The sequence below is a fragment of the Nicotiana tabacum genome, chromosome 4 (genome assembly GCF_000715075.1).
Source record: "Nicotiana tabacum cultivar K326 chromosome 4, ASM71507v2, whole genome shotgun sequence".
Classification (NCBI taxonomy): Eukaryota; Viridiplantae; Streptophyta; class Magnoliopsida; order Solanales; family Solanaceae; genus Nicotiana; species Nicotiana tabacum.
Genome location: NC_134083.1, coordinates 120,716,604 through 120,731,504, shown reverse-complemented (window position 1 = coordinate 120,731,504; position 14,901 = coordinate 120,716,604). Strand labels below are relative to the sequence as shown.

Genomic DNA, 14,901 nt, shown 5'->3' with positions numbered 1-14,901 from the left:
GCAGCCTTGTTGGCTCACCCTACCGTATTCCGCATGTATATGCACATATAAGTTTTGGGCATGTTTTCCTGGCGTATGTTATTCACGTAATTCAGCAGTTTATTGACAGATTTTATTCATGACATACCCTTAATTCATGTTTATATCTTAGACGCATGCTTAGGGGTGTTCGACAGGTAGGACTCGGGCACTCGTCATGGCCCATCGGTTTGGGTCGTGACAAAAGTGGTATCAGAGCAGTTTTGTCCTAGGGTTTTCTACATACCATATCTAGTAGAGTCTTGTTTATGAGGTTGTCGTGCACCACATTTATATACATGAGGCTACAGGACATATAGGATGTTATCCTCCCTTCTTATCTTAGATCGTGCGATATAAGGATTCATTTCCCTAACGATATATTATTTTTTCAGCGATGCCTAAGAAGGCTACAGCCGCCCAAAAGGGCAAGTCTGTGGCTGATGAGACTACTAGTCCAGCACCATGAGTTACTAGGGCCCGGGGAGAGTCTCATAGTGAGATTCCATCTCAGACTTCACATACCCCACCCTCTCCAGAGGAGCTCCGATGGGCACTAGCTCCAACGCCTACCCCTGTACAACCAGCTCCTCTGCCAGATGAACCGAGTTAGGAGATGAGAGATGTTATTCAGCTATTAACTCAATTAGTAGCCGCACAGGCTCGACGTCAGGAAGTAGGTATTGGTCATGCAGATAGGGCCATCAGTGCGAGGGTTCGTGATTTCATTAATTTGGACCCTCCGGTATTCACTGGAGCAGATCCAAACGAGGACCCTCAGGTATTTATCGATAGGATGCAGAGGACTTTAAGGGTAATGAAGGCCACTGCGACTGAGTTAGTTGAGCCAGCTTCCTATAGACTTCAGGATGTTTCAGTTAATTGGTACAAGTCTTGGGAGTAATCCAGAGGTGAGGACCCCTCCAGCGGTATGGCAGGAGTTTACAGAGGCTTTTCTTCGTCGTTATCTGCCACCAGAGCTTAGACGGGCCAAAGTTGATAGGTTCTTGACCCTTCGGCAGGGTAACATGAGTGTTCGAGAGTACAGTCTTATGTTTGATTCATTGGCTAGGTATGCTCCCAATATCGTATCTAAGATGGAGGATCGGGTTCACCAGTTCGTGATGGGGTTGGATCCGCACCTGCTTAACGACTGTATGTCAGTATCACTTTAGCCAGGCATGGATATTTCTCATATTCAGGCATACACTCAGGGTGTACATGAGCATAAGAAGAAGCAGAGGGCCGATCATGAGCATGATAAGGTCCAGAGTAAGAGAGTCCTTCTGGTGAGTTTTGAGGTGGTCAGAGACAACAATACCCGAGGTATCCATTCCAGCAATCGGCTAGCGAACCCCCTCAGTTTGCCGATAGGAGATTTGATTGTTCCACATATTCAGGGCATATTCAGAATTCCAGGGCCTCAAGTTCTCAGTATAGGGGTGAGTCAAGTCAGATGAGGCCGCCCTTGCCACGATGTGCTCAGTGTGGTAAGCAGCATGTCGGGCAGTGCCGTATGGGATTGGGTGTTTGTTATACTTGTGGTTATCCAGACCACGTTATGAGAGATTGTCCGACGAGAGGTGGTACAAGCATAGTTAAGCCAGCGGGATCTGTAGTTGGTTCGTCATCATCAGTACGCCCCCCTAGGCAAGGTTCACAAGTACCAATCAGTCGTGGTAGAGACAGAGGTGGAGCATCTAGCTCGAGTGATCCTCAGAACCGCATTTATGCATTAGTAGGTCGACAGGATCAGGAGTCGTCACCTGCTGTTTTTTATAGGTATATTATCAGTCTCCTCATATGATGTATATGCATTGGTTGACCCAGGTTCCACCTTATCATATGTTACTCCATTGGTTACTAGTAAGTTTGGAATAGAACCTGAGTTGGTTAAACCTTTTGAGGTGTCCACACCTGTTGGGGATCCAGTGATAGCTAGGCGAGTATATAGAGATTGTACAGTAGTAGTTCATAGTCGATCTACAGTAGCAGACCTAATTGAGTTAGATATGGTAGAATTTGATGTTATACTGGGTATGGATTGGTTGGCTTCTTGTTATGCCAACGTTGATTGTAGATCAAAGATGGTTCGATTCCAGTTTCCAGGGGAGCCTGTTTTGGAGTGGAAAGGTAATACGGCATCGCCGAGAGGTAGGTTTATTTCCTATCTCAAGGAAGGGAAGATGATTAGAAAGGGCTATATTTATCACTTAGTTCAGGTACAGGATGTGAAATTAGAGTCACCAACCATTCAATCTATCCCTGTGGTTAATGAGTTTCCCGATGTTTTCCCCGATGAGCTTCCGGGTCTTCCGCCAGAGCGAGAAATTGAGTTTGCTATTGACCTATTACCATATACTTAGCCAATATCTATTCCTCCCTATAGAATGGCACCTGCAGAGCTGAGAGAGTTGAAGGAGAAACTAAGGGACTTGTTTGAAAAAGGCTTTATCAGACCTAGTACATCACCGTAGGGAGCACCTGTGTTATTTGTAAGGAAGAAAGATGGTTCCTTACGGATGTGTATTGATTATAGACAGTTGAATAAGGTCACGATCAAGAATAAGTACCCACTCCCGAGGATTGATGATTTATTTGATCAGTTGCAAGGTGCCAAGTGTTTCTCAAAGATAGACCTGAGGTTCGGGTACCGTCAGGTAAGGGTTAAGGAGAAAGATATTCCGAATACAACATTCAGGACCAGATACGGGCACTTTGAGTTTCGTGTTATGTCATTTGGTTTGACCAATGCCCCAGCAGTACTCATAGACTTGATGAACTGTGTGTTCATACCCTTTCTTGATCTGTTCGTGATTGTATTTATGGATGATATATTGGTTTATTCTCGTTCAGAGACTGAGCATGCAGATCATTTGCGTATTGTGATTAGAGTTCTACAAAAAGGGAAATTGTATGCAAAATTCTCTAAATATGAATTCTGGTTGAATTTTGTAGCTTTCCTTGGGCATATTATTTCAGGTGAAGGTATCTGGGTTGATACACAAAAGATTGAGGTAGTAAAGACTTGGCCTAGACCTACGACACCGACGGAGGTTCGTAGCTTTCTCGGTTTGGCAGGTTATTACAGGAGATTTGTAGAGGGATTTTCTTCTCTTTCAGCACCATTGACAAAGTTGACTCAGAAGGGAGCTAAGTTTCAGTGGATCGATGCTTGCGAGCGGAGTTTCCAGGCATTGAAGGGCAGATTAACTTCAGCACCGGTTCTAACACTCCTAGAAGGTACCGATGGTTATGCTATCTATTATGACGCTTCAGGTGGTGGATTGGGTTATGTACTGATGCAGCATGGTAAGGTTATAGCTTATGCTTCTAGACGACTAAGAAAACACGAAAAGAATTACCCTACCCACGATTTAGAGTTAGCCGCGGTGATTCATGCACTAAAGATATGGAGGCACTATTTGTATGGCGTTCATGTTGATATCTATACGGATCATAAAAGCCTTCAGTATATCTTCAAGCAAAAGGAATTGAATTTATGTCAAAGCAGATGGTTGGAGCTACTGAAAGACTATGACGTTGATATTTTATACCATCCAGGGAAGGCGAATGTAGTAGTCGATGCCCTCAACCGTAGATCTATAGGTAGCATGTCATTTTAAAACCAGAGAAGAGTTGGATAGCCCATGAGATTTATTAGCTAGCTAGTGTTGGAGTTCGATTACTGGACTCAGGTGATACCGGAGTTACTATTCAGGACACGACAACATCCTCTTTAGTAATTAAAGTGAAGGAACGCCATTACGAGTATCCTATGTTAGCTCATTATAGGGATACAACCCCTCATAAGGAGAAGACACCATTTGAGATTACAGAATATGGGGTCCTCAGGTATCGAGGACGCTTATGTCTCCCTAATGTTGCAGGGCTGCGTTGGCAGGTTATGGGAGAAACTCACTATTCTAGTTATTCTTTCCATCTAGGAGCAACAAAGATGTACCATGATATCAGGGAAATATATTGGTGGGACGGAATGAAAAAGGATATATCGGAGTTTGTTGCTCAGTTCCCTAACTGCCAGCAGGTTAAGATTGAGCATCAAAAACCCGGTGGATTATTGCAGGCTATAGAGATTCCAACTTGGAAGTGGGAAGTAAATAATATGGATTTCATCATAGGCTTACCTCGTACCCAATGTAAGTTCGATTCTATATGGGTGATTGTTGATAGACTTACAAAATCAGCCCATTTTTTGCCCGTTAGGACTACATATTCCACAGAGGATTATGCAAGGCTTTACATTAAGGAGATAATACGACTTCATGGTGTCCCTATATCTATTATCTCGGATAGAGGAGCTCAGTTTACAGCTAACGTTTGGAGGTCCTTCCAAAAAGGATTGGGGACTCAGGTAAGTCTTAGCACAATATTTCATCCCCAGAGAGACGGACAGGCTGAGCGTACTATTCAGACACTGAAGGATATGTTACGTGCTTGCAAGGGGTAGCTTGGATGATCATCTGCCGCTTATTGAGTTCACGTATAATAATAGCTATCATTCTAGTATTCAGATGGTTCCATACGAAGCTCTTTACGGACAAAAGTGTAGGTCGCCTATAGGATGGTTCGATGTTCGGGAAATTAAGTTAGTATGACCCGAGTTGGTACAACAGGCAATCGAGAAGATTAAGCTTATACAGGAAAGGCTATTAGCAACTCAAAGCTGTCAGAAGTCTTATGCGGATAATCGATGACGAGACGTGGAGTTTTAGGTTGACGACTGGGTATTCCTAAATGTATCACCGATAAAAGGTGTTATGAGGTTCGGTAAGAAAGGAAAACTTAGCCTTCGGTACATTGGACCATATAAGATCATACGCAAGGTGGGCCAAGTAGCATATGCGTTAGACTTGCCTTCTGACTTGGAATCTGTACATCCAATATTTCATGTGTCTATGCTCCGTAAATGTATCGGAGATCCTTCCAGAGTCCTGTCAGTTGACGATGTTCAGGTCACAAAGTAGCTATCGTATGAGGAAACTCCCATTGCTATACTAGATAGACAGGTTCAGAGATTGAGGACTAAAGACGTAGCTTCGGTGAAAGTACTTTGGAGAAATAATAATGTGGAAGAAATGACTTGGGAAGCCGAAGAAGACATGAAGTCTAGGTATCCCCACTTGTTTCCTCTTCCAGAGGAGGATCCGACTGAGACATCACAACCTTAAGGTGTGTGTATGGATTCTTGTGTTTGTTATTGTCATTGGTCGTGTGAGGCTATTGTCGTTAATGATGAGTGTGGCCCTATGTGGCATTGGATTATTGATTTTTCTACAGGAAGTGTTGGTAGTAGTACTGTTACAAAGGCGACTCTGCCAAAACATTATATAGATCCCGAGGAGTTAAACATTCGAGGATGAATGTTTCTAAGGGGAAAGCATGTTGCATCCCTCATTTCGTACGTTAAAGTTTTACCGTAAGTTAATCGACGTAAGCTCAGGAATGAGATTATTTTTGAGGTTATAAGTATTTATGCTATTTATAACAAGTGGTAAGTAAGTACCGTGAAGGTTAGAGGGTAAACAAATCAAAAAAGATGAGTTTTGTTGAAGGTTGTCAATTTGGGATAAAATACGGTCCAAGCTATAATACCCCGTATTTATGGACTAGTGCCATACAAGGTACCATATGACCATGATAGTAAGGTATATAACGTGTGTTAAAAGTGATTAGTATTTTAAGTAATTTGAGATATTACCTAATTATGTGGATAATTGGTTAATTATTAATTTTTTAGTAGGAGATTAATAAGGTAATTGATTTTGGTGGATAAGCTTAAATGAGACCTCACCTCAACGTGGAAGCAAGGGGCTATGTAACAATGACTCTTGGTTCATTAGACTAGGTGGCACATTTAGGGGATCTTTGGGCAAAACTAAGCCAAAAAAGTGGGGCCCACAACCTACAATTTTAAGAGACCTTCTTATCTCATTAAAGTGTGATGCTAGATTTGCTAAGTAACGGATGTAACTTCACCAAGATTCATATGAAACTTCAAAATGCTATAAGTAGCGTGACTTGAAATTCTAAGGGAGCACGGTATTATCTTTATCAAGAATATCATACGAATTTTTTCCTACTTTGATCCGCCGTTACGTATTTTTCGCAAAAGACGTGGGTTAGAGGGATTGTTAAGAGAATCGGCTCAGGTATGTTAAGGCTATCCTTTCTTTCCTTTTGGCATGACCCATATGATACAAACGAAACGAGCAAACACATAACTTTCATAAATGTCTCTATTCATAGAAGCACTAGGGGTGCTTATGTTCTTGAATTTCCATGTGTCCTATTATTATATCTTCTATTGATGGGTCTCAGAAAAATGCGTAATTGATAAAGTTTATCCGAAGACATTGATTTTATGTCGTTACAAGAAATCTTATTAACTTACTTCTTATGCATTTTATTCATTTATACATGTACATGGATCCATGACCAGATGGCGTTATATACGTGTATGTTATATGTATATGAGATATGAGAAAAGGTTACGGCATTATATACGCACCACCACCTGATCAGTTAGTATATGTTGATGATTTCGCCCACAGAGGTATGACGGGATGCCCTCAAAGGCTTGATGATGTTATGTACACATATACCTATGCATGATACAACATCTATACGCACATGCATGACTTTATAAATATTTCAGGATTCACAAAGTTATTTAGACTTACAGGCGGATTCCTTTACTCCATGTTTCATTTATGTCTTTTATGTACTGATTTTCATGCCTTACATAATTAGTACATTATTCGTACTGATGTCCCTTTTGCCTGGGACGCTGCGTTTTATGCCCGCAGGTGTAGGTAGATAGGCTGATGGTCCCCCTTTTTAAGATCCTTGATCAGCGAGAGTTGGTGTGCTCCACTTGATCCAGAGCTGTTATTAGTTTTGATACGCTATTTTTGTATGTAGATATGGGTATGATGGGGCCCAGTCCCGTCCTTTATACAGTTGTACACTCTATTAGAGGTCTGTAGACAGTCATGTATAGTTGGATAGTATGTGGCCTTGTCGACTTCTAGTTTTGGATATATAGTTGTCTATAGCAGCCTTGTCGGCTCCCCCTACCATTTTTCGCATGTATATGTATATATGTCTTTTGGACATATTTCCTCACGTATGTTATTCACGTGATTCAGCAGTTTAATGACAAATGTTATTCATGACCTACCCTTAATTCATGTCTATATCTTAGACGCATGCTTAGGGGTGTTCGACAGGTAGGACTCGGGCACTCGTCATGGCCCATCGGTTTGGGTTGGGTTGTGACAGTATTTGAGCCGGGTAGATGAAATAGAGACTAGCATTCGGTGTCCTATGTGATAAAAATATGACACTGAGACTTAAAGATAAGTACTATAGAGTGGTTGTTAGATCAACTATGTTGTTGGGCAGTCAAGAACTCACATGTTCATAAGATGAACATATCGAAAATGAGGATGCTTAGATGGATACGTGGGCATACGAGGAGAGATAAGATTAGGAACAAAGATAAATAGAGCAAATGGGAGTGGCCTCTGTGATGGACAAGATGCGGGAAGCGAGACTAAGATGTTTCAAGTATGTGAAGACTGAAGAGAAGGAACACATATGCTCTAGTGAGGAGATGCAAGAGGTTGGTAGTGTTATGTCTAAGGAGAAGTAGATGTAGACCGAGCAAGAATTGGAGAAAGCTGATTAGACAGGACATGTCACATTTCCAATTCACCGAGGACATGACCCTAGATACGGGAGCATAACGGTCGAGGATTATGGTAGAAAAAATAGTAGGTAGTCGAGTGATTTCCCTCTTCTCCGCGGGAGAGCATGATTCTAGTTTAGAGCACCCTATCTGCTCCCTCTTCTCCTTATCAGTATTAGTATTATTAGTTAATTATTATCTTATTCTTTAATTTTATTACTATAGTTGTTTCGTTTACTTTAGTTATCTTTACTATTTTTGCAGTCAATACTTTTTTTTTATAGTATTTTCATCATAACTTTTTTGCTCCTATATTCTTTTAAACTTGTTTTGAAAATATTTTTTTTGAGCCGATGGTATATCAGAAATAATATCTCTACCTTATACAAGACAGGAAAGGTCTGCGTATACCCCACCCTCCTCATGTTATACTTGTGAGATCAAACTAGATATACTGTTATTATTGTTGTAACGTTGATATTTAAAAGTTGTACAAGTGTGAAAAAATGGGTATTAGGTCACAAATGAAAATGTGCGAACAATAAATAAATAATTCTACTAGGGGCGCAAAATGCTCGCCAAAAAAAGAAGAGGATAAATGAATAAGTAATAGGAGTATCTTTTTCATTTTTCCTAAAGATAAGGGATGTTGTAAATGGTGGAATCTTGCATCGAAAGTGCACTGCGGAAACAAAATATTGCGTGTGCCTTACACGAGTTACCCCAAATATCTGCTGGAAGCACAATTACAGTGTGACGGTGACATCTCTCAATTCTTCGCCATCGATTTCAAAGTTCGGAAGGCTTAAGAAAAACCCTAAGGTGTATAATTCCCATTTCCCAGTCGCAGCTGAGAATGGATGAATTAAAGTGCCAGACTTCGTATCAATCAAATCATATTCCAAATCCATCTGTATCTGACTCAACTCAGCTTTTTCTTGATTCCAGGTTAGTCCTACCTCTCTTCTTAGTTCTTTCCATGAACGGATGTGTATTATAGCAAAAAATAACTTTTACAAATATAAAGGTATCCGGGCCAGCTTGCACTAATACTCAGGCAAGACAGTTTGTTCAACCCACAAGAAGAAGAACATATTGCCAAGGTAGTCTTAAAACCTGAGTGTTGCAGCTGGAATTTTAATATGGCATCTCCAGGTTGTTGCTCCCATGCCTCAACCACTAGGCCATCTAATCTCCAGGTGTGAGTATTAGATGACTAGTTTATTAAAACATAGGATCTTTTTGGTTCTTCTAAATGATACTACTTCAGTTGTGTGCTTTATGCAGTTTGTTTATGTGAGAGAGTACATATAGCTGAAGTTGAAAAGAAATTTGTGGGGGTTTCTATTGAAAAGAAATTTGTGGGTTTGAAGTTGAATTTTTTGTGTGGAGGTTAACATGAGTTGGATTTGAAAAACAAGTAGTATCTCAATTTGAAGTTGAAGTTGAAAAAGGGTATTTGGAAGTTGAGTTGTGTTTGAACATAAACACATCTGAATTTTTGTGAGTGAAAACTTGAAAAAACTCCTAAAACCTGTTTTTCAAACTTTAAATTCTCTATTTCAAGTTTGAAATTGAAATAATGGACCAATTTGATAAATAAATTGAAGTGATCTCCAAATATTATTTCAAATTATTGAGCCAAAATCTATGGCCAAACGGCTAAAGTATATATATATATATACCGGTTCTGTGGTCCTAAACTGTGGCAAATGCAAATTAGAATTGTTGGAGGTTCAAGGTCCCAAATTGCGGGCGGAGAAAGCTGCTGGTATAGTTGTGCCATGTTCTAACACAGTGGAAACCTAATGTATGCATGTGTTCTGAAGCTATGAGTACGTTTTCATCCGTGGACAGTAAGATTGGATGTTTTGAGATACTTTAGAGATTTAATAGGAAACTATCCCAAAACAAAAATACTACAGGGATATAAGTTAGGAAACTTGCTAAAACTTTCTTTGTGGTCAACGAGAATTCAGAGGAGCAACTAAAGTTTGTTAAGGTAAGAATACTCGAGAAAGGGTGTTCTTTAGGAACTCAGAAGGACTCGTCACTCAAGACTTGTTTAATTCGGTAGTTAATCTTTCTTTTGATAAATGATCAGGAATTACATTAGAATACGGATCAGCACTAAGCAAGTGCAAAAGGTAAAACACTTTGAAACTTTCTTGTTGGCTTCTTTGAAACTTTCTTGTCAAGTATCCGAAGAAAGAAGAAGGCACTCTGCTTACAGTAAAGCTTTGTGCAAAAATGTGTTGAATTATTTTTATGCACAATAATTGCACCTGCATTTTGTTGTTGAATTCAGAGCCTCACTAGGCATAAAGAGAAATTTTGATTTCTCTTGAACAATGTTAAGCCAACAAAGTCTGTGCAATTATGGAGCAAACTGCACATTACTTTGAAAAATCTACAGTCAGAAGACAATAAAGAAACACCATAGAGAACCTTGATCTCTCTATATCCTTTTAGAGTTCTCACCTATAAGACAAATGGAATCTCATTGTAAAGAGCTTCTCTTTTTGTTGATAACGGTGGTATTTAGGCCAGCTTGCGCACATCTCGACTTGCTATCTTCAGCTGGCACAGGAATTGGGTAACTTTGTCTACCAAACAGATAGGGAAAAATCACTTAGCTTCTTTGAATCTACTGGATTTGAACTCTGGTATTCCATGATCCATTCTAACTTCATTGACCATTAAACCACACCCTTTAGTGCTGAATCTCATTGTCAAGAGTCAAGATGAGTAAATAAAAAATATGATTACGAACTATTTTATCAATTTTAGGACACTACGTTGCAAAGACTCTCCAAAGACGCCACATGGGTTTTTACGAACTATTTTATCAATTTTAGGACACTACGTTGCAAAGACTCTCCAAAGACGCCACATGGGTTTTTCTTTTGAGGAAATGTAAGTGTTCAAAAGAATGGAAAAGTGAAATGCTCTCTCTTGGATATTTATACTAACTTATAAAAGCTTAACCTCTTCTTTTTATTTTTTTAAAATTTGTAGAGCATATCCTCATTTGTGAAAGCGGAACACCAAGAGGGAAATGTTGTAAAGTAGCTCTTATAATATTTGCTAGAAAAAAAAAAAAAAAAAGAACTTTTCTAAAATCAATTCACCATGAAATTATACCCTGCGTTTTTTGTTATTACCAAGAATCTCACTACTGTATAAGCATGTAGGTGGATTTTTTAAAAGATTTTTGAGCATACAGGTAAATGTTCCAATTAAAGTAGCATTACTAGCCTAGTTTAACTGTTTCATATGTACTACTATTTAATGTATAATCCTTAGAAGGATGGACAGAATAAACTACCATCCATTAGGTTAAATTTAACTCAGGAAATGTTGAAACCTCACAAATTAAATTCCAAGTAACAGCATGTAAAATAAAAAGAATATCTTGAATTTGTGCTTTTCTTTAATTTTCTTACCTATGATAGGTTATAATGAAATTTAAGTTCTATATCCAACTTCTGAGAAATTTTTTGTGAACCAATTTCTAGTGCTAATTATTCGTTCTGGTATTCTTCTTTTCTGACAGCACTAAGCAAAAGCCAGAAGCAGAACTGAAGGATTCTATTGCTGCAAGAAAAGTGCAGAAGGCCGATCGGGAGAAATTGAGGAGGGATCGCTTGAATGAACAGTTCACTGAATTAGGAAATACTCTTGGTAAATAAAAACTTCTTATTTGTTCTTGTACGCTCCTATTCTTGCTGTGCTCCCCCCTCCCCCCCCCCCCAACACACACAAAAAGCTGATATGCATCTTTTATTGCTGCAAGTTCTCTTTACCTCGTTGTGCAGGCATGTCATTCTTTCAGATGCACATTGATACCTGTGGTCTTTGTTTGTGAACCCATTAGACTAATTCCCCTGGCAAATTTTCTTTTAGAATATATAAACAACAACCCAGTAGAATCCCACTAGTGGGGTCTGGGGAGGGTAGAGTGTACGCAGACCTTACCTCTACCCCGGAGGGGTAGAGAGGCTGTTTTCGGGAGACCCTCGGCTCAGAGATAATAGATCCGTAACAACAACAGAAACCAGAAAAATAATATCAGCACCGTAAGAGACAACAAATAAATGGAAGGGCAATAATAATGATAATAATAAATAATAATAATAATAATAATAATATATATAAAAAAAGAAGTGTGAAACACAACAAAAACCGCTAGCACAAAACACTATCAGACTAGCCGGCACAACGAGGAAAAACGCTCGACTACCGCCTAACCTACAATCCTAATGCTCGACCTCTACACCTTCCTATCAAGGGCCATGTCCTCGGAAATCTGAAGACGCGTCATGTCCTGCATGATCACCTCGTCCCAATACTTCTTAGGCCGTCCTCTACCTCTTCTCGTACCTGCCAAAGCCAACCGCTCACACCTCCTAACCGGGGCATCTAGGCGCCTCCTCCGCACGTGCCCAAACCATCTAAGCCTCGCCTCCCGCATCTTGCCGTCCATGGGAGCCACACCCACCCTCTCCCGAATATCTTCATTCCTAATCTTATCCAGCCTAGTGTGCCCACACATCCATCTCAACATCCTCATTTCTGCTACTTTCATCTTCTGGATATGTGAATTCTTGATTGGCTAACACTCAGCTCCATATAACATTACCGGTCTAACCACCGCTCTATAGAACTTACCTTTAAGTTTTGGTGGCACATTCTTGTCACACAGGACTCTAGACGCTAACCTCACATAAATTGGACAGAGGGAGTAGATGTCTATATGAGATAGGTCGGTGTCTTAACTTCATACTCTTTTCTGGATTACTTTCCAATTTTTAAGGTCACTTTGCTTCCGGTAGTGGTCTTAGATGCATCTTGAATAAATATGTTGCAGCAGTATGGCATACAGTTATACTATGCAGCTGATAAGGGAATAAGATAAAAATAAGGAAAAAACAGTGAAAGAAAGAGATTACTTTCTCCTTTAACTACTTTAAAACTAGAAAAGAGGTTTATTTCTTGCTTTGTTCTCAGCAATATGTCTTGTATTACTTTAGAATGCGCCAGGAAGCTGAATTAGCAGGAGCTACTTTATGTGAGTAGGATGTGCAGAAACACACTCAACTTAACCTTCAATGCGGATTGAGGGAAAAAAAAATACTTTAATGCAGTCCTTCATATTGTATCCTGAACTTTGAAGAGGCAAATCTTGTTACCGCTGTACTTTTAGCGCTAGTTTTGTTGCACCACCTAACTAAACATTCATTATGCTGGAGTATGTTAGAGCTTTAAGGAAACATAAGCATGCACACAAATCCTAAATTTATCGGCAACATAAAATGCAGATCCTGATAGGCCTAAAAATGACAAGGCATCTATTCTCAGTGATACCATTCAAGTGCTGAAGGATTTGACTGCTCAAGTCGGCAAACTAAAATCTGAGTATGCTGCACTTACTGACGAAAGTCGGGAGGTGATATCTTGACACTTCCTAAAACCATATAGTTTATTCACTTATGTTCCTTTTGGTGTAATTTTCATGCCTAATTTTGTTTTAGAGCAGTTGACTCAGGAGAAGACTGATCTCCGAGAAGAGAAGGCATCTCTTAAATCTGATATTGAGAGCCTTAATGCCCAATATCAACAAAGACTGAGGACCATGTATCCATGGGCAGGGATGGATCCTTCCATGGTCATGCGTCCACCTTCATATTCATATCCAGTGCCTGTACCGATACCAACTGGAGCGATTCCAATGCATCCATCTCTGCAGCCATACCCTTTTTTTGGGAATCAGAATCCTGCAGCTGTCCCAAATCCATGTTCACCTTTTGTTCAATACATGGCTCCCAGCACACTGATGGAACAGCAACCGGCACAGCAGATTTCCCCTGTCATGCAGCCAAGTAATAGGACCCATGGTTCTGGCAGACAAGAGTCTGATCAAGGAGAGAGCAGGATCGAGAAAAATGAAGATTCCAATGAAGTTGCGACAAATTTAGAGCTTAAGACACCTGGACCTGCATCTGAGCAGGTTATCTTTGCTCAATTCCAATTTATTTGGTCTACTTCCCCTTCTAGAATATCCGAAGTCTTTTGGCCCTTTTCCTAAATGGCCATGTTTACAATCTCCAGAAATTCTAATTAATTCTAAACAGCTACTGTTAGTTTATTTTAGATTAGCCTCGATGTCACTTTTTTCCAACAAACTACTCCACTAGCATGTTAAATACTTAAACATACAAGTATATCTGTTCCAACTTTCTTTTCTCACTTCATTGCTAGTGAATGGATTATCAAATAGGACAACAAATTAGTTGTATGATCATGACATTAAATTGTGCAGGAGCTTTCATCTGGACGAAGGATCTGCAGAAAGCTATCAAGTAAGGATAACAGCCTCACTGATGGAAGTTCGTCAAGTAGATGTTCGTCATCCCGTAGTGTACAGGCTATTTCTTCAAATAGTGTAGTTAGGGGAAAAAAGACAGAGTGATTGACAAATGGAAGAGAGCAGGGACCTGGTTTTTCCATGGTTATTTCTAAACCTTAAGTGATCAATATCAGGTAGTACCATTCGTTGTATATAAACTTTCTAGGATCAGGAAGCTGTTGCTGGTGTAAAATGTGTCCGACTTAGAATTTTTCTCCAGATAGCTGGCATTCCCCTAATAATGATATTTAAAAAGAGTGTTCAGCTTTCTTGTATCTTTAATGTAAACAGTTCAGGCTATCTAATTTTTTCATGATTGTTATTCTTTGCCTGTCATACCTAATATTAGTGCTCTCTGCGCGCTTCTATACGTTTCAGGTGCTTACTTTGATAAAAATCTGTAAGTTTGGTTGAGTAAGTAGGTTTTTCTGGTGTTTAACCCCAATGCTGAATCATGAAATGATGTATATCTTGAACTAAAACCTTTTACAATATCTTGTCTAATAAGTTGTAATTTTCAACCAGCTGCATATCACAATGTACAGTTGAAGTGTAGAAGAGTATATTTTCTTACATTTAATCAGTAAGGGGAACATGCCTAGCTGCTCAGAGAACATGAGCATGTTTCTGTTATCATTCAGTTTCTCTGCATAGCCATTTGAAATTATATCCAGCTTTCTGCTAGTCTGCGTGTTAATTTCTTATCGATAATGTTGAAACAAGGGCTCCTGCTTCTCACGTGAAAGGTTGATTGAGAACT

The 14,901-nt window shown here is 39.6% G+C and overlaps 1 protein-coding gene across 4 annotated transcripts; it reads left to right on the top strand.

Moving 5' to 3' along the window:
- The first annotated feature begins 8,312 nt into the window (after positions 1-8,312).
- On the top strand, positions 8,313-14,466 carry LOC107794568 (transcription factor bHLH121). Of its 4 annotated transcripts, XM_075252372.1 has the most exons (6): positions 8,314-8,680; positions 8,760-8,933; positions 11,289-11,416; positions 13,054-13,181; positions 13,272-13,742; positions 14,055-14,466. In XM_075252372.1, the coding sequence occupies exons 1-6, from the start codon at positions 8,589-8,591 to the stop codon at positions 14,202-14,204; spliced, it is 1,143 nt and encodes a 380-aa protein (XP_075108473.1). In that variant the 5' UTR covers positions 8,314-8,588; the 3' UTR covers positions 14,205-14,466. The 4 variants fall into 4 exon arrangements, with proteins under 4 accessions (XP_075108475.1, XP_075108473.1, XP_075108476.1 ...); XM_075252374.1 differs by lacking the exon at positions 8,760-8,933 and having other exon boundaries at positions 8,313-8,680; XM_075252375.1 differs by lacking the exon at positions 8,314-8,680 and having other exon boundaries at positions 8,792-8,931.
- The last annotated feature ends 435 nt before the right edge of the window (positions 14,467-14,901 follow it).

What these genes read in the sequence shown, in the direction of transcription:
- LOC107794568 (XM_075252372.1), top strand. Translation starts at nt 8,589, where the DNA reads ATGGATGAATTAAAGTGCCAGACTTCGTATCAATCAAATCATATTCCA. An exon ending in CAGCTTTTTCTTGATTCCAG is followed by an intron (nt 8,681 to 8,759) that starts GTTAGTCCTACC and finishes ACAAATATAAAG; the next exon opens with GTATCCGGGCCAGCTTGCAC. An exon ending in TGAATTAGGAAATACTCTTG is followed by an intron (nt 11,417 to 13,053) that starts GTAAATAAAAAC and finishes CATAAAATGCAG; the next exon opens with ATCCTGATAGGCCTAAAAAT.